The 19076-nt window shown below is 55.0% G+C and overlaps 1 protein-coding gene across 1 annotated transcript in view; it reads left to right on the top strand.

Annotated features, from left to right (window-relative positions):
- Positions 1-19076, top strand: part of COL13A1 (collagen type XIII alpha 1 chain) — a 164506-nt gene that overhangs the window by 100288 nt on the left and 45142 nt on the right. Inside the window, exons 14-17 of the mRNA XM_014587967.2 lie at positions 1224-1280; positions 6725-6832; positions 9110-9136; positions 9934-9969. Coding sequence (XP_014443453.1) covers positions 1224-1280; positions 6725-6832; positions 9110-9136; positions 9934-9969 — 228 coding nt within the window. The remainder of the gene's footprint in view (positions 1-1223; positions 1281-6724; positions 6833-9109; positions 9137-9933; positions 9970-19076) is intronic.

Raw genomic sequence — 19076 nt, 5'->3', positions numbered from 1 at the left:
AAGCTCTTCTCTAAACAGGGCAGGGGCTTCCGATCCTTCCCCCCCTACCCCCATCTGCACCTTCCTTGTCCTTACTGTCTCCCAAGACCTGGCGCCCAAAAGACTGCTATTGTCCTGGTAGGAATCCTCATACTTGTGCAGCAACAGCAGGGGTCGTTCTTGGGACACAGGAGGACAAAGGCATGAGCCCAGGGAGCTAGGAGCAGAAATGTAGCCCTGGCTTGGTAGATCAGCCTTGTTGCTCTCAGTCCTGGGCGGGAGGGACCGGGAGGACGGTATCTTTAGGTATCCACCGTATGTCGTAAGCCTCACTATGCACCGTAATATACCATTTGGCTCCTCTGGCTACCATGCCTGCCAGGCAGGACCTGGTGGTGGGACTTACGGGTGGACAGAGACACAAATCAGGCTTGGAGTGGACCTGATCGTGGCAGGCCACTGGGAGGACGTTGTGAACAGGACTGAGCCTGTGCACAGCCACCCGCCTGGCTGGAAGGCATGTCAGACGGAGTCTTGCATTCCTAGGCCCAAGGAGAGGCTAAGTGAGCAACTGGGGCTAGGTTCAAGGCCAAGGCTGGGCAGGGCCTGGGGTGGACACTGGGCTGGCAGCAGGGCAGAGCCAGCCTGTCAGAGGTGTGTGTCCCAGGGCTGCGGGGCCTGGTGCTCCAGCCAGCCTGGTCCTGGTCCAATAATAGAAAGTCAGCTGTGTCTGTTGGAAGTGACAGGCTCACAGGGTGTTTCGACGGCATCTCCAGCACAGCCACCAGCACTTTGGCAGTGTGTCGTCATCCCGAGTGAAGGCTTGCAGTGGGAGGCGAGCGCTTAGCACCATATCAGAGGGCAGAGGCAGTCACAGAAGGCTCCAGAAGCACCCTGGCCCAAGGTGTACGGAAGCAAATGGGTGTGGGGACCCAGCTGAGAGGCAGCGCGGGCACAGAGGAGAGGAGTAGGAGAGCGAGGCTCCTAGTGGTCTGTTGGCTTCCCAAGGGGTCTGCAGGCATGGTGGGGCAACAGGCATCCAGGCCCAGAAGCACCAAGAGGTCCAGGCTGGTCCCCTGCCCCTGTTCCAGCATACGGCTTCCCCCAGGAGGGGGAGAAAGGAGAGCAGAGAGTGGGCAGGATGGAGTCCCTGGGATGGGAGCCGGGCGCTGGTGTCTGTGGGCTCCCCATCATGCTCCCCGTGACCCTGTCTCTGCCGTCTTCATTTCCCCTCCCCAAACCAGGAGTACCTAAGTGGTACACTAGCAGCTCTGCGTTCCAACCAGATAATTACCCTGAAGGTTTGTAGGATCTGGAAGGTCTTGGGCTCCCCTCCGCTGAGAGGCTTCCTGAACACAGAGCCCAACATTGCACGTCCCCAGGCCCAGCCAGCAGGAGGGAGTGAGGCTTTGTGTGTGGCATCTGCCCACAAAGGTGGCAGTAGTGACCTGGAAAGGCCTTGGTCAGGCTTTCGAGTCCCCAGCTGGGCACGTTCACAACCAGGCAGCCCCTGGTTCCTAGCATTCATCCCAGGGGCCTTGTCTGAGTCACAGCGCGCTCAAAACCAAGTGCTTGGTTCTATGCCACCTTTGTTTCCCTGTGGGTTCTAACCACTTCCCAAAGCCATTGGGTCCCTCGGCTTTGAAGGGTGGAGGGATCAGAAGCGACAAGAACTTCCAGAAATGAAGATCACAGTAGATAACGTGATTGCAAGTCGCCTTCCCCAAACAGTGGTGGGCATCTGTGCCCAGCCCCACTTTTCTAAGCGCCCCACCGCAGGGCGAGCCCTCGGTAGCACTCAGCCTGTGCCCGCACTGGCCACACCCTCAACCAGCTCGGCTCCCGGGAGCCGGGTCGGCACTGCCCTGACCACACTTTCCAGATTCGCTGACACTGGCCTTCCTCATTCAGCCAAAAAAAGAACCCACAGGGCGCCGAAACCAGACCAGCTTCAAGTACCAATTTAGCCGGTCCCGTGGCTCCCTAAGCCGGAGCCTCTGCCGCCCTCAGCCCAGCAGCCTTGGTCCCCCGGGTGGCACAGGCAGGGCCTGTGGTGCAATGTTGGGCCACCTGTCGGGCAGCCTCGCAGCTCAGCATGGCCAGGGAGGGTAGACCAGCCGATGAGGGCCACTCTCCCAGCCAGGGAGCTGCTGGCCAGCACCCCACGCTCTGACCTGGAAGGGCAGGCACGGCGTGCACTGAAGGCCATTCCTCTGCTCTCAGGGGCTGCATCCCAGGAGCTGAGAGAGTGCCCGTCCACCTTCCCTCCAGGGCCTCACGCTCATGCTAATCTCTTTTCTCTCTTCCTCCCCTCCCATCTTCTTGGCCGCCCTGCCTTTCTGGCGACTTTGGCACCACTCTGAATACCTGCGATCTTTGCCCTCTGGCCTTCCAACTCATCTTTCTCTTCAGCTGCTGCCTCTCCTCAATTCAGTGCGACTGGCTCCACCCCCAGTCATAAAAAGGCGGACCTTCCAGGTAGACACCTTCCTTCCCCAGACCACGCGGGGTTCCCTGAGGGCTTGGCAAGTCGTGGGGCCCTGACGGGCCAGATGGGGCTGTAGATGAAACCAGAACCTCATTCTAATTTCATCACATTAAATTAGACAAAAACAGATCCATGAATACCATAGGCGTGGGGAGACACAACACACAGGCCCCAGGAGACCTCCAACTACGACTACACCATCACTACTCAGCTCAGCCACCCCAGCCGCTGTCACTGACGTCAGGCACCACGTTATCTAGTTTACGTGTCATCCCAATTTTATCGAAAGCTCCCAACAGTTGCACGAAGCAGGTGTGACCGTCCTTATTTCACAGATGAGCAAACGGAGGCTCAGAGGTTCAGTCCACACAACTAGTAAGTGGCAGAGCAGGGATTTGCACCCAGGCCCTTCACCTGCTACCAGCTGTGTGATCTGGGGTGTTACTTGACTTCTCTGTGCCTTGGCTTTTACAAGTAATAACTGTGGCTATTTCCTAGGGTTATGGTGTGCTAAAGCACTCGGCACGATTCCCGGTGCTTTCAAGTGCTGTAAGGGGTGACAGCTGTCATTATTCTTATCCGTATTCTGGACAACAAAACTGGGCTCAGAGAACTAAATGGATCTTCCCAAGGCCGCACTAACAGCAAGAGGCAAAATGGGAACTGGTAGCCGGTCTTCAGGGCTCTCTCACTTGGATGTACATCCTTTATCCGTAGAAACGCAGGCCGCCTCGCACCTGGTCACTTGTAACCTGGGTGTGAGGCAAGTCTGCAGAGGGTGCAATGCACAGGCAGCAGGTGTGAGCATCCGTGATCTGCTGCTTTCTTCGCTCTGCCTCACTAGCCCATGAGCTGGATTGGAGCAGATCGGAAAGAACAAAGCAGTCTTGCCCCTGCTCTCCAAAAGACCACAGGCTGGGTTCCAGGCCCAGCGGCCTGTGGCTGCCCCCTCCACTTGCCCCACCCCATGCCTCTTGCCCTCCTTGTACTGCACAGGGTGGGGACAGGCACAAGGTGTTGGAGTGGCAGGGTCCTGAGCTTCTCTCTGAAAGCCTGGCAGCAGGACGTTGTGGCACCATCCACCTGACCTGGCTGTTCAGGCACCTGGTTGTACAAGGCTGAAAAATCATTCCAATTCATACTAATAATACTGGGGCGTGTGTTGTGCGTGCCACCCGAGCCTACAGGCTGCATATTGCATTACTCCAGCCAAATCCTCAAGAACCTCCATTTGATCCAAGTGCGTACTCAATGCAGGCTACTCAGGCCTACTGGCAGCTCAAAGACACACCAGGCCCACCCCACTGGCACCCACTCCTGCTGTGCCTGAGTCCATTCCTGGAGAGCTGAGCCCATGCTCTGGGAGGCCGTTCTCCTGGACATCCAAAACCACCCCATGGCCTTATTTGTATTAGCTGCTTGCCAGGTTCCAGGCCCTGTGTGGGAATCCTGCAGATTATCTCGGGTGATCCCCACACCAGCATCATCATCCTCATCCCCACTTTGCAGAGGAAGAAATTGAGAGGAGTCCAGGATTCCATTCCAGCCAATGCATGTTACTGCCTCCCTTCTTGAGAGCAAGGGATAGGGAAGCCAGAACTTTCTGTGCTTCCCTGACTTGGTTCCCAAAATAGAGAAAGAATAACACAGGTCTCTAGTCTGCTTGCTGCAGATTCCGCCTGTTGGCCATCATGGTCCATAAAAAGGCTCGCCCACTTCCTATCAATACGCCGATATTCATTTTACAGGCTCTGCAAGATGCTTAAACGTTGTGTCGAAGATTAATTTATAGAGGAAACTTTATATGAGATATGATGTGTTTAGCAGACATGTTCGGAGTCATTTGCAAAGTGCAGAAAGTTGGATGGCGAGCCCTTTTCCTGGGGCTTTTTTGGGATGAATAGGAACAGAGTCTGGAGTTCTGAGTTTGGGTCCTGGTTGTACCCTGAAATCTCCATGTGATGTTAGTCGGGAAACTCAACTTCTCTGAGCCGTAGTTTTCTCTTCTGTAAAATGGAAGACATTGGGAAAATTCTAGAATGTCACAGTCAGAAAGGACTTCAGAAGGTTGTTTTGGATCAAGCCTCCCTTGCCTGGTGAATTATCCTAGTCTTCACAGGGCCAAGTCTGTGGCCTTATGGTTGAGGAAGCCAGATCCCACGTGACCAAACAAGCAATTCAAATCCAGGCCTCTGTAGTTTGAAAAACACACCAGGAGCATGGACAGGTATGCCCAAAATTCTGACAGTAGAGAGAGATGGAGGAGAAGGGATTATAGTGTGACCACATCCCACCGAGAGGTGCTTCCTCCTCTCCATCTTTCTTTGTCTCTCTGTCTCTCGGGAGAGAGCACACAAGAGATTCTGACTGAGCAGTGTAGATGGAGGGACCTGGGTGTCTTCTCCATGGACGAGTCCATTCCTCATGAAATGGACACCCATTTGTGCACTGCCTGTTCTTCCTGAGCTGGTCACCCCATCTTGGTCCTGGGTTCTCCTTGGGTGCCTCGCCTTCCCAGGGGTAGAGTCCCCTGGAGGGTGGACACGCCACCTGGAGAAGTAAAAACAAAACAAAATACCCTCCACTGTAGAAATGCTGTAAAGGGTATTAAGCAGCACACACATGCAAAGGATGCTCAGAGGCCTCAAGGGCCTTCCTCAGAGTTAGTCTGATTGAAAGGAGGCCCCACTAATCCCTCCTGAAGCCTTTCTTGGTTCAGGAGAGAGATACTGCTACTTGGAGACTTGCCAGTAACCAACATGCAACTGGATGCGGGTGCTGGAGGCAGGAAAACCCCAAAACAATTTCCGTACCCGCCTCCTCTTTCATGAACACCCTGAGCCCTAAAGCAGCCTCTCAGGGAGTGTGGCAGGACGAGGCCCAGGCCCCAGAGTGACACGGCTGGATGCCATCTGCCCTAGGATGTCCCAGCTGAGAAACAGTGTATGCAGGTGTTGCTAGAAGCTTACATTTCTCATTCTCAGGTTGTGCACACTCATTTACAATAATCATTCCCACTAGAGAGCAAACACGAGTAGCTCCTCTTCACATAGGGAGGCAGGAGACCCAGAGTGTTGCAGGGGCTGCCTGAGATCACCCTGAGAAGGGAGGGCTGGCCTGGAGCGCCTGCTGCCTGCATCCCCCTGCACCAACCCGGAGCACACACACCTGCCAGGCTGTTCCACCTTACCCCATCCTCAGAGATGGGCTCTCCTCCCAAGAGCTGAGCCCAGGTCGCCCCTAAGAAGTCATATAGAAAACAGTATGATGGCATTGGTCCAGACCTAGGATGGCTCTGGCTGCCCCCAAGAGCCAGGTTGCAGCAGGCTCTCTCCTGAGGGAACACAGTGCCACTCCTCCCCGCTAGGCTCACAGTCCATCCAGAGATGGTTACAGTGAGTTACAAAGGCCAGCTCAGAGCATCTGACTGAGCAGTTGGGGCGGGTGAGACACACAGGCATAAGCACTTGCAGCTGCAAAACTTTCAACCGAGCCGAAGGCTGCAAACTCTGAGGCCAGGCAGAGCCCAGAGGTGACCCAGCAGACTTCCTGCAAGAAAGATACCTGGGGTGGGGACCACGCCAACTGCAGCTCGGGCCCTACCTACAGGGGTGACCACTCCTCAGAACCAGGAAGTATGCCCGGCATTACCAGATGCCAACAATCGCCCCCAGAATTTTTTAACATAAAATATCTTGCTTGAGTGTTCAGAGTCAGAACATTCTGTGGCCACTGACCTAAGGATCTCTTTTGATCCTCTGGGCCAGATCATCAAAGATAGCAAAGAGCTCTAACAGGGAACAGAAGCAGTTGTTCCCATTCTGCGACTGACAGGCTGGGGCTTAGAGAGATGACTGACCACACAGACAGAGGGTGACAGAGACAGGCCCAGGCCTCAGGCCACCTGGGCTGGACTCTGGCCATCTGGCCGGACTGGAGCAGGTCTCACATGGGCAGGGATCACAGCTCCCTTGTTCTTCTCCCTGGGGGCAGCTGCTCTGCACAGCAGGCTCTCTCTGGAAGCCCCACCTCTTGGGGACCTAATATCTTGGCTGTCTCCTCACTGCCACCAGCTCCTGCATGCAGTCACCACCACCACAGCATCATTACCAACACGCCACCATCTCCTCCACATCATCACTGCCCCCTTCCCAGCAGAGCCCATAGCAGGGCCCTCACCGGGTGCATGGCACTGGGGTAGGGACTGGTCTGTGGCTCTGCGGTCTCCTCTCTAACACCTATTTCCACGAACTTCAGGGTGAACAGGGCCAGGCTGGCATCCAAGGTCCACCAGGGCCACCAGGCCCCCCTGGGCCAAGCGGACCTCTGGGACATCCAGGACTGCCAGGACTGATGGGGCCACCCGTAAGTATCCCTTCTCTTTCTCCTTCAAGATTGGTCCCAGGAATTCTTGGGAAACCTCCACACTCTGAAACCTGGGTCCTCACCAAATGGCAGAAACTCCCTGGCAAGGCCACTGGACACAAGTGGCCCATGCAAGGAGCTACCTATCCCTGTCACTCTCAGCTGTTGCACTCTGGCCCTAAGACCAGCCTGTTGGGCTGTGACAAGTCACTGCATTCCAGGGAGGAAGTATGAAGGCTGCCCCTCCCCAGCCTCGGCAGACAAGAGCTTGGAGAGGAAATTGTCCGGGTCACCTTTGTTGGCTGTCCCTGACCCGGCTTAGGAAGCCCCGAGTTGGGGCCGGTGGGTTGGGAAGGAGGCAGCAAGGGGGCATGCAACCCCTGGCATACTACCGAGCGTACCTTCAGGCCGTGTGCATGTTCCCATCACTGGGCCCCTCAGCAGCCAAGCAGGAGGCCAGGTTGGCCAGAGGACCTCTTGGAGCCTAAATACAGGCAGGGACACTGGCACTCCCCAGGCAGGACCACTTCCAGGGACAGGTCAAACCCGATGGCCACAGTGTCACCTATTTTCAAGCTTCGGTCAAACCCTACTCGTTCTCAGCCAATTTAGCACAAGGTCCCAGGATGGGAGAATAACTCGGTGGGTACTTGGACGTCTTTGGAGAAAACCGGTCCCCGTCCACAGATAAGACCAACCTGTTACTGGAGGAACAAGGGTAAGGGCAGAGTCTGCTTTTTCTCCCCATGTGGTGAGAAAAACAATCCTACTCTTCTTTCTTATGACAAAAGCATCATACATTCATTGTGAGAAACTCGGAACGTTTTAAATGGTGTTTTCCTGCACTCAGAGTTCACCCTCAACATCTGTGAGAGTCCTTCCTTCTCCTCAGATACCCCTGCACACCGCATTCTCCAGGTCGGCAACGCCAAGTAAGGGGACATCCTGAGGGGTTCACTAGTTGTCATAAAGCGTGCCCTTTGCTACATCAGGACGGTTCTCCACGAATGTCGGTTTCAGGGCCGCCAGGCCTATTTCTAACACACTGAATGAGCCCCCTCTGTGAACCACATCCTTGAACATCAGTGTCTGCACAGCTCTGCTACGACAGACTCCCAGGGCTGGAATGGCTGAGTTGGGGTGTCCCTGACGAATAGCCTCAATGCCTATGGCCACATTTGAGATCGTTTGGCTTCACATCTGAGCCCCTCGGCTGCCCAGCTGCCAGTCTTGCAGCTCTTCACGGAAGGGTCCCTCTGGACTGGGCGGCAGCTCGGGTCACCCAGGACACCAGTTTGCCTGAGTAGGCCAGCACAGCAGCGCGAGGCTGACTTTCTGGGAGCTGGCTCTCTGGCCCAGCTTAATACTCTCAATGGATTATAAATATTCCCGTAACTTCTCCCCTGAACCCCCGAGAGGAATATTACTTTTGCTTCCATTGGTTTATAGATGGGAAAATGAAAAACCTGAAAGGAAGTGAAATTTAGGAAACTAAACCAAACCAAGCCAAGAAAACTAAAAAATGCTCACACTTCACTTCTTTGCTCACCACTGCCCTCTCCCCTCCCCCTCCCCCAACACACACAAAACACCCCCACACTAGGCTCTCACCCACTGAACCCAAGCCAGGTGGTTTTCTTTGTTAAGTTGTTTATGAAGAAAAAACCCAGAAAACGTGTTTTTTAAACCAGTGGGAACAGACCAGACCCAGGCATCGTGGTTTTCTCTAGGCCACATTTGCTGTCCAGCCCTGGGCCCAAGACCGCAGTGGAGCCAGCCTTCACTGGCCTCTCCCTGGGGTGCCCACAGGCCCATACCACCTCATAGCAGCAGCGAGCTGCCATGGTCACAGAGCTCTGGGAGGAGACAGAAGGCTCCTCCGCAGACAGGCGAGGGCACCAGCACGGCCCTGCTGGGCAAGGTTGGCTTCCTAGAGAAAGGTCCTAATTAGGAGGTGGGTGGGTGGGGCTCTGGACCAAACCACACTGTCTATTTAACATGATGCCACTGACCTACTTTTCAGTGGGCGAGCTTAGCAGGGTTGTCCACGGTGCCCACATGGCTCCAAAGAGGGACAAAAGCCTGTTGTCCTTACGTGCCCTGAGCAGGTTTCTGACGCCCCCTAGGCCCTTCTAGCACTGTCTGTAGCCTGCCCGTGCTCACTTTATAGCTGTTCAGGGGCACTCTGCCTCCCCATCCCCGTCCCCACTGTACATGGCTGGCCTCAGCCATTTCCCAGTGGAAATATCCTCACTCACCTTTTTCTTTCTTCCACAGGGCTTACCTGGGCCTCCTGGGCCAAAGGTAAGTGCTTTTCTGGGTGATTCAACAGAGGGAAGAGGGAGGCAGCCCTGAAGGCTGCTGAGGGAAGAGCAAAGATGGACCAAGTGTAATTTGTTTCCAGAACACCACCATCCTCTTAGGAACTAATTTGCTTCCAACAAGAATTGCCCTTCTCCTGTGCTTAGGCCAACTGAGCAAGTGCTATGGCTGGCGGGGAACCACAGACCTGCCCTCAAAGGAGCTGAGAGTCTAGCCGGAGGCTCAAGGCTGATACCTGAGACCCTGTCACGATATCCCAATAAAAGTGTTCTGTAAGGTGCCGGGACTAGAGCCAACCCCGGGGTTGCTCAGTCTCTCAGGAACCCTTGCCCAGCAACCCGCAATGTCAAACAGGCTCTCCCTTTGCAGCGGGGGACCTTGGGGCTCTTGACGCAAGAAGGCGCCCAGCACCAATCCTGCCTACCTCTTTAATAAATGTGGGAGCTAGAGTCCTGGGGAACAGTGACTTTTCCAGGGATGACAGAAAGTCTGTTGGCACAACTCAGCTGAAACTCAGGTCTCCTGGGCCCCTACAAGTTGGCCTTTCCCACCATTCCTCAGCCTCTGCAAAGTGGGGCTTGTTCTGAAGAGTAGAACAGTCTATTGGCTTCAGGGGAAGCCGAAAGCTGTTGATGTAGGAATGGCTAGAGGTGGGTGTCAAAGGGACAGGAGGATTTGGAGTCTCTGGGAAGAAGAGGGAAGGTGTTACGAGGGAAACAGCACGAGTGAAAGTTCAGCATGGAGAGAGCTGCTTTAATGGCCTTCTCTGTGTCCCCTAGGGAGACCCAGGGATCCAGGGCTACCATGGCCGGAAGGTAAGAAGGAGGGGGAAGGGAGGGGGAGGGTCCTGCCTCCCCTAATGGAAACCCAAGTGGAGCCTCTCTACCATGTGCCCAGGGCCAGGGCTTGACCACGCACAGTGCACGTTTGCACACACACCATCCAGCCATGCTCACAATGCTTATGAGGTTGGCTGAACAAGCTCAGCATTACCAGTTGGTGGGGGAGGAGGAAGAAAAGAGGAGGTAGGGCCTAGAGAAAGTCAGTGGCCCTGCAAACTGCAGACCCAGGAGGGGTCAACTTGGCCAACCTGGTGACCATGTCTATATTAAGGGCAGACCAGCTTCTCACTGGCCCCTACGGGCCTAAGAAGTAGGGGCCAGATTACTGGGGCCCAACCATGCAGAACTTCATGCTGAGCATGGTGAGAACATGCAAAAGACCCATGGACCAGAGAGACAGAAGAGTTCCTGCACAGAGAACCTTGGTGAAAGCAGTCTGTGTTAGATACTGCTATCGTAAAGTGCTGTGTGAATACAGGGGTGGAGAGATGAACTCCAGCTGAGGAGGGGTTTGAGAAGTGTTCTCAGAGAATACAGCCCATGAGCTCAACCATGACGAGTGGGTGGATGTATCAGTCAGTTATCGATTGCCATGTAACAAACCATCCCAAACTTAGTGACTTAAATGCTGGTTTATTTCTCATGATTCGTGGCTTGGTCATCTGGAAGTTTTCCTGGTCTCACCTGGGCTTAATCGCATAGTCACATCAGATGGTAGATGGAGGGGCCAGAGGTGCCAAGATGGCCCCATTCATAAGTCTGGTGGTTGATGAGAGCTGTGGCCTCTGTTTTCCTCTGTTCTCTCACCCTCCAGTAGGCTAGACAAGTTTCCTTACTACATGAAAGGCCTCAAGAAACATTTAAAATGGTCAAGTCCCAGTGCATAAGCGCTTTTCAGGCATCTGCATGCATTATATTTTCTAATGTCCTATTGATCAAAGCAAATCACATGATCAAGTCCCCACTTCATGATCAGAGAAATAGCAAAGCATTTGTGGCCATTTCAAATCTACCACTATGGTCCTTCAGCCAATAAATGTAAAGAAAAATGGTGTTTTAGATGAGGAAACAATTTGCACAAGGATCCAGAAGTGGTCATTATACTGAGGTTTTTGCTATAGGGTGCATGCGCTTGCCAGAGAGAAACAGAGAGACAGAAAGCAAGAACTCACCCCAGGGTGGATGGCCATGCTGCAACCCCTTTTCCATTCTCTGCTCAGGGTTTTGGGCATGTATGCACATGTGCTCAGCGTGAATTTCAAGCCACCTGGTCCAGGACACAAACCGTGGTCAGCTATGTGGGAGTCTAGCTGTAACTATTATACCATCTGCCGGTCCCTACAATAACTATATTAACATTATAATCATTCTAGTAATAGCCACTACTTACTGAATACCTACTACGTTTCAGGCATTGTCTTTTAACATGACTTGCATTGTTCCTAATTCTGAAACCACCCTGTGGGGCTGTTATGTTTATTCTCCTCTTCAACAAATGAGGAAGCTGAGGCTTGTCCAAAGTCTCACAGCTCGTAAGTGGCAGAGCTGGAATTCCATTCCAGGTCTGGGTCCTTCCCATGATACCACCTGCTGCAAGAAGCCCATCCCTGCTCTCCAGGGAAGCTTCTGGAATCATCCAGGAGGAGAAACGGGGCAGGAAGAGGGGGTCGGAGGGAGGAATTCTGGAAAGGAAACCATCGCTCCAGAGAAGCACATTCCCTGTTCACTGCAATCAGGCGGCTGCCGTCACCACAAGGTTTTATGGGTGTTTGGTGGATGAAATGGCAAGACCTGAGAGATCTTTAATTAGTTCTGCATAAACTGCGAAGTTCGTATTGTGTCAGGAAGTGGAAATTATAGCCCCCACGGTTGCCTCCATCCACTCCCGCAGACTCACAGAATTTACTGCCTCCCAGTGCAGCGCAGGGGCGGTTTTCCCATTAGCAGCTGGACCAGTGCTTTCAAGCTGTGTGAAGGGGCTGTGGGGCTGGCAGAGCAAAGGTCCCCAGGGGTCATGGCGATGCCCGTGGCTAGCATCATAGCATGACAGGCATCAGCATCTGCTGCAAACTGGAAGTTTGGTTCATCCAGAAAGGGGTTTGGGGGCTCTCGTCCTCAGAGTAGAGAAGCCTCAGCCTTGGCTTAGGGCTGGAGTGTCATGACGCTAGAGGGCCTCTGGCTGCGTTGAGTTTGCAGGGAAAACGAGTGTAGCCCTGCTGACAGAGGGGCAGCTTGTGGGCCCCAGGAAGCCAGAGGTTTGCTCTGGGGAGAGAAGTTTTGCTCAGGGCAGTGCTGCTCTGTGGTGGGAAGGGAGCATATCTTTTTTGCATGACTCAGAGTAGAGCAAGTGCAGATGGGTAAATCCTACAGAAAGAGCGATTCCAGCTCAATAAAAGAGCACCTCCTAATAGCCAGGTGCCTCAGGAGGGAGGGCCTCTGCTCCCCCAAGGTGTACAAGTGGAGGCTGGGTGACCTCTGCTCTAGATGTGTTAGGAGAAGCACCCATATCAGATGGGAGACCAGATTAAAATCCCTTCTAACTCAAGGAAGTCATGGCTTCCTGGCAACAGCATTGGCTCCATATCCCTGGGGAGGAGCAGCCTTCATCTTTGTGAGGAGTCTTGGTCTCCTCAAGTCTTTGTGTGCATGTGTGTGTTTTTAAGTTTATTTCTCCCTTTCATGAGAGACAGAGAAAAGCACTCCCACAGGGTCTCACACCACCATACCCCCAGCACCCCCTCCCCTAGCCAGGACCATGGGCCCTGAGCATTCACCCAGCAGGCAGGGGTCTACCTTGATCTCCCACATGACCTTCGGCATGGCAGCACATTGAGCCATTGGGGCTGGGCCTGTCCCAGTTCGTTTCCATCCACGTCCAGGCCTTGTCCTTGGTTTCTCAGGAGGAACCAAGGACAAGGCCCTCCCCCCATGCTCTACTCTCACCTGCCCCCTCCCTTGCCTCCTCTGTCCCCCCCCACCCCACTGCTCCTCCACAACTGCCTCTTCTGTGAAGAAACTAGAGGGGCTCCCCCTCCCCTCTTCCCCTCTGGGTTTCCAGAAGGTTCCTGCTGCTCCCACTTCTCCCACTTCTCCCTGCCTGTCCTTGAGTCTTCTCAACTCATGCCACTGGAGCCACCAGCCTCACACAGCCAGTGGGTCCATAGGTGGTCTCAGCACCCTCTTCTCTGTGCTGGCCTTACTGTGAGACCCTGTCCTGTCACCAACTCACCAACCCTCTTAGTCCACCAGAGGCCAGAGGGCATGTACTGGGACTGATGACCAGCAGCAGAGTGTCCACCCCCAAGCACCAGGGGTCACTCCTTAGAAGGCTAAAGTGTCTGTCCCGTTGCTCCAGCCCCAGTTAACAGTGGATGGACCTCCTGGCCCCAGGAACCACCTTGCCCAGGCAGAAGTGTGCCCCCCCCACCCCGCCAAAATACCAAAATAAAGACTTTTTGGCTTTGGTGCCCACAGACAAGTGAAGCAGTACCAGCTTCCTCCAGTCCCTGGCTTGTCTGTCCTCACCACAGCCCACTGGTTAGAGTTCATTATCCTGCCTGTACAGATGCATAGCTCAGAGAGGTTAATACGTGGCCCCAGGTTACATAGCTGGTGAGTGATCATGCTGGGATGAGAAGCCAGGTCTCATGAGATCGAGCCCAGCTGCCAGCCTGTGTTAATCCATCCTCCCGGTGGTTTCAGTGGGAGGTGGGGCAGTATTCCTTCCCCCACCTCCACTTTTGCCGATCAGTCCTCTTGCGTTCTTTCCCCTCCCTCTCCACTCTGTTTGGAATAAGGCACACCGAGGCACTAAGGTGCCTAAGCTTGGTCACAGAGGCTGGGAAGAGGCATCTGTTCCACCCGACCAGCATGGAGAGGAGCAGGCACAGCAGGTAGACATGGGCTGAGAGAGAGGCCGTGAGACTGCCCTTGGTGGTCAGCATGCAAGGACCCGTGGGATAACCAGCCAATGGACGCTCCACTTGCTCCGTCCCAGAGACGAGACTCGGCTCGCACACAGGGAGGCCTCTGCTAGCATGGGCTGGAATTTCACTCAGTGAAGACTTCGTCCAGCCTGGGAAGTTTGCTAATCATTAGTTCCATCTACCACCACCGCCCCCACCAGCTGGCCTAGGCCTGGCGTCCTCCCAGGGGCCAGCCAGGCCAGCAAGGCAGGCTTTCTACCAGCTCCGGGAGATCAAAACCCCGCGGGGCCAGCGGCCCCCACCCCATTGGGGCCAGCCCTCCTGCCTAGACACTGCGAGGATTGCTGTGCACCCATGTGGTACCTATTGGATCTAAATTTATGACACCCATCTCCTGTGAATATGTGGTACGACACAAAGCGTGTTTAATATATTACGACCTTGGCTCTCCTTCGAGCGGACTGATAAGTATGGTCAGACCGTATGGGATCCCAGAACTTGGTGAGAGCTTATCTCTACCTGCATCAGAGCTGCTACGCCTGTCTAGCAGCGGGGGGGTGCGTTTGACACCCTGATGGTATGGCCTTAAACCTCAGGGTTTGCCTGAAGGACCGTGGCTGAGGTGCGCATTGCCCCCTGCAGGCCGTGGGCTGTGCGGCTTTTAGACCAGAGGAGGATGCAGGATCCTCATGCTAGTCACTTACAGCTGCAGTTCCTCCTCCTAGAAGCCTGGGGGCTCCCCAGAAACAAGGACGGCCAGGGGAGAAGACCGATGTGCCCTACCTAGGGTCAGATGACCAGGGAGCTGGAGTGAGGGCGTGAGGAGCAGCACTGATCCTCTGGCCACACTGGCCCTTCTCCTGATCCTGCATCCTGTTGCTAAAGGCCACAAGGTTCCCATCTGCAGCCCCGGTGAGGGCCCATGGGGTGGACACAGGTCTGCAGGATGACTGCCAGTATTTTCTAACATATAATGCTGAGCCTCTTCGGCATGTCGGCTGTGCCAGTCCCTTTGTACATATCGTCTCACGGAAGCCTGTAACCACCCTGTGAGGTAGGCTTTATTCTTATCCCCAGTTCACAGAGGAGCAAGCTGAGGTTCACAGAGGCTTTCCCCCCAAAGTCCGCAACTAGGACGTGGAGGCAGGTCTCACTCCAGAGCCTTGTCCTAACTGACCTTACTGCCTGTGTCCTAGCAGCCCCGAGGGGCCCCTGACTCTACCCACCCCCTCCTTCACTGGAAAGGAAAGAGGTAGCTGTTGAGCTATTTTCCTTTTTGTGAAAAACAGACTAGCTGGATTCAAGCCTTTCTCTGAGCCTCACAGGCTCTCTGAGCAATACCCAGAGAGGCTATGGCAGAGAGCGAGGGACACTAGCGTGTCGCTTTAGTCAAAGGACCAATATAGTAGACTTGGCTTCCACCAGCAGACATCGCTGAGTGATTCCCTGGGGAGCTGGACAGCCCTAGGACTTCCATTAGAACCAGGGGACGTGGCTCTCAACCCTCCACAGTAGCCATTCCCAAAACCTTTCTGTACCCCGTGGCTCGCAAAGGACCTGAGTAGCCCCCACCCTACTTTAAGTGGCACTCAGACCACCCCCTACAGAGGGGAGCCATAGACTCAGCAGCCTGCTGGAGTGCAGACAGCAGGGACATCCAGACCATGTAAATTAAAGCAGATCAGAAACTAAGACGGGAGTCCCAAATCTGAGCCTCGTAGCGGCCGAAGGGACCCAGCCCCCACCCTGTGCTCTCTGGACTGTTTCTCCTGTGCTCTCAAATACACAGATTAATTAGAGCTGACTTTTCTTTTTGGAACTAACTACAAAATCAACCGATCTCAAATTGAGATTACAAACCAGCCGCCCTTCCAAAGCCCTGGCCTTCAATGGGGCGCCCGACCCCGGTAATTCCCTGAATCACTTCCTGCCAGCCCTAATTACCGGATGACCTGGGATTTCCACGGTTCCTGTCCTCTCTGGTCTGGAGCCTGGCTGGGACTGGGAAGCAAGAACTGAGCTGCCTATTTCCCGGAAGCAGGCCTGAGAACTCTTTAAGGGGTGGGGTGGGGGGGTTGTTGGCTCTCTCACCCAGTTTTTCCAGCCCAGGAAAGGGCTCTGGTCCAGGTCAAGGCCTGAGTCCCCTGCTGGCCTCAGCCCTCCACTCCCCTGATGCTCAGAGAGGCCTTCCTCCTCCCCTGCAGAGAACAAAGAGTCTGTGTGAGGTTGCATTCAGCCCAGGCCCTCCCCTCCCAGCCCAGACGGGACCTGGCTACAGCAGAAGCCCAAGCCTCCTATTAGGGAGGTCAGTTCACCTCCCTGATTCCCCGGCCTGACCTTTGATTGGCTGGGGAGCTGACCCCGGAGGCCCCCAACCTCCTTCCAGACTGTCTTCTTGCCAAGTCCCTGCCCAGCAGGTTCAACACACAGTAAATGGCCAGTGAAGAGGCTGTTCCCATAGGACTGACCATGGCAGTTTGTGCTCCAAGGAGCTCGCTGCCCTCTGGTCAGCTCTGCGAAGGCCAGGTCCTCCCCCCTGGAAGCTCAGACCAGAGCTGAGGCCCTGCTGATGCTGGAATTTGCTCAGCTCTGGGACCCACCCAGCCGAGGGGCCCACATAGCCGCCTTGAGGTCCAGTCAGGTCCAGCCTTCGAAGTCATTCAGGGCCAGCCCCTCTCCACTCACCTGTGCAGCCCAGGTGACTGCAGCCCACTCCTGTGAATCGCCTTGCCACCAAGGACCCAGAGGCAGCTTTTCTGACCGTGGCCCAGGCACTGAGAGTCGTCTTCCTTCACTCTCGGGCAAGTGAGCCAAGACCCTTGGTAAAGCTCGGTGAGTCCCCAGCAACAGGGTGACCCAGATAGACTGGCTGCAAGCCACTGGGGGGAGACCCCTGGGAGGGCATGAGTCGAGGAAAATCGAGGCCAGTAGACTTTGACAGACTGAGAGCCAGGCCCTGCGGAGACAAAGACTGTCATGAGCAAGTGGATCTAAATCATGAGTGACCACATGTTGGTGCCATTCGTAAATAGGAAAACTTATAAGAGGGAAATTAGGGAGCCAGCCCATGTCCTGGTGGTGAAGGCAGCTGATCCCGCACGACCAACCATGTGGTTCGAGTCCCAGATCCAGGAGCTCACTGAGCACATGTGCATGTAGGCCCCAAATCCTGAGTAGAAAGAGAGAAGGAGAAGCAATTGCAGCCCCAGGCGTGAAAGTGCTTTCTCATCATCTCTGCGCCCACTGCAAGCACACATTTCCTCTGGCAAATTAAAAAATAAAGGATAAGAGGATCCTCTAGATAAGCTCTCACAAAGATGTGCCCCAAAGCACCCTCTGAACAGAGCTCATCAATGCCCTCCTTTGGCAGGAGCCCTGCAGCCCCGCCTCCTGCCTCCTGCAGATCTGTAGGTGCTCCCTCCCCCTGAGACCCTTCAGGCCTTGATAATGACCATCAGCCCTCTCTCACCTCACATGCTGTCCAATGTTTTCTGGTTTAAGAGAAGCCTGGTTCCCAGGTCAGAGGTCAGGCAGGGGCAGGCCCACAGAGACAAGCCCTGAGGAGTGAGACTAATGAGAGTGGAGTTAGCTGCAGGGTGAGGTCAACAAGGGCACCCCTGCTTCCTGCCCAGCAGGGGTGGGAGGAGGGAGGCCCTGGGATGGGGAGCCCAGGAGCCCAGGTCATCTGCAGAATTAAGAGACTTGACCTGGATGGGAGGAAGAAGACAGAGGGCAGTCACCCTAACAAACTGAGCTGCCTCTCCTGGAGGCTCCGGGGTGATTCCCCTTGAGTGCACGGTGTGTCTTTATGTGCTCAAGCTGGCGTGGCTGTGGACAGCCCCAGTCGGCCTGGGAAGTCGCACTCTGTGGGATTTTGCTCTGCACCGTCTCTGGAGATTACAGACAGATGCTCAGAGATAAGTATGAGGCAGACTCCACTCTGGGGCCTGTGCTAGCCCCTGCAGCTGGCCCTCTTGGGGAGGGGAAGGAGAGAGCTAAGACTCCCTCCCTCACAGAGCCTTTTTTGGAGCTGCCAACAGACTCATGTCCCCTCCCCAGCTCTGGCCTCTTTCCCTCCTTAGGTTCGTGGAAGGAAGGGGGCAGAGACGGCTTGGTGGGTGGAGAAGGCTGAGGAACAGTTTCCAGTCAAATCTCACTTTGCGAATGAAGATCCTGGACCTGGGGAGGAAAAGGAGCCTTTCCTGACTCTCAGCTCAGCACCATAAAATGTAGGGGGCGGACAGTGGCACTGGGGAAAGTGGAGGAAACTAGAGGAAGAGCAGAGAAGGGGACACTCCTAACAGTCAGTGACTCCCAAGCTGGCCTCCCACCCGCACCACACTACAGGGCCCTGGGGGCCTTCAGGTGGAGTCGCCAGCAGGGGCTGGATATGGTATTAGCAGAGGACCTTGATCCTCCAAAAAAGAGTGACAGGGACGCTCCCAGAGGAGACTTTGGCTGCAATGGCCAGACTTTAGACGAAGTCCTGTCGCGCCCTCTGCTGGAGAAAGAAGGTGGAAGTCGCTGCAGCCTTGGCAAGAAGGATGGCAGGAGAGAGTTTGGCAGCTGTAGGGGTGGCAGCCAGTGACCAGGTCCCCTGTGCTCTTGTGGGGGTGGCAGCCTGACCTGCAGACACTGCAGGACTCGGTCCTAAGGATGGCTGCAGGGTCTGCCGACGGCAGCAGAATCTGTCAGGGCTCTACGTTGCCCCTCCACAGCCCTGGCCTTAGATGTAGGAAGCTCCAGTCAGGTACTGACTGTCACCTGCTCCTGGGCCCTAGCTGGGACTACAGGGTGGGACTTCCGGAAGTGTTCAACTCAAGTCCTCCTCCCCAAGGCTCTCGTCCCTGATAGACCAGATACTGGCTTACCTGCTTTGGCCCCATTTGTCACTGCTGCTGTCTCCAGCCCCATCTCCACGGGGTGTACCCCGTTTCCTGAGCTCACTCCCTTCCCATGGACTTTGCATGCTCATGGTGCAATAAAGAGGTTGAAGATGACAGAGATGGAGGAGCAGAGCCCAGGATGCCCCTGAGAGGCAATGGTCCATGGGGGCCTCTGGACAGGCAGGGTCAGGAAAGGGTACAGGAAATGGGAGGCCCCCGGGCCCAGGCCAAGTGCCCTTGGAAACAGTTCAACCCAGAAGACGTGGAG

This window comes from Tupaia chinensis, unplaced genomic scaffold (genome assembly GCF_000334495.1).
Source record: "Tupaia chinensis unplaced genomic scaffold, TupChi_1.0 Scaffold000250_1, whole genome shotgun sequence".
NCBI lineage: Eukaryota > Metazoa > Chordata > Mammalia > Scandentia > Tupaiidae > Tupaia > Tupaia belangeri.
The sequence above is the reverse complement of the archived record's forward strand: the minus strand, read 5'-3'. Positions and strand labels throughout refer to the sequence as shown.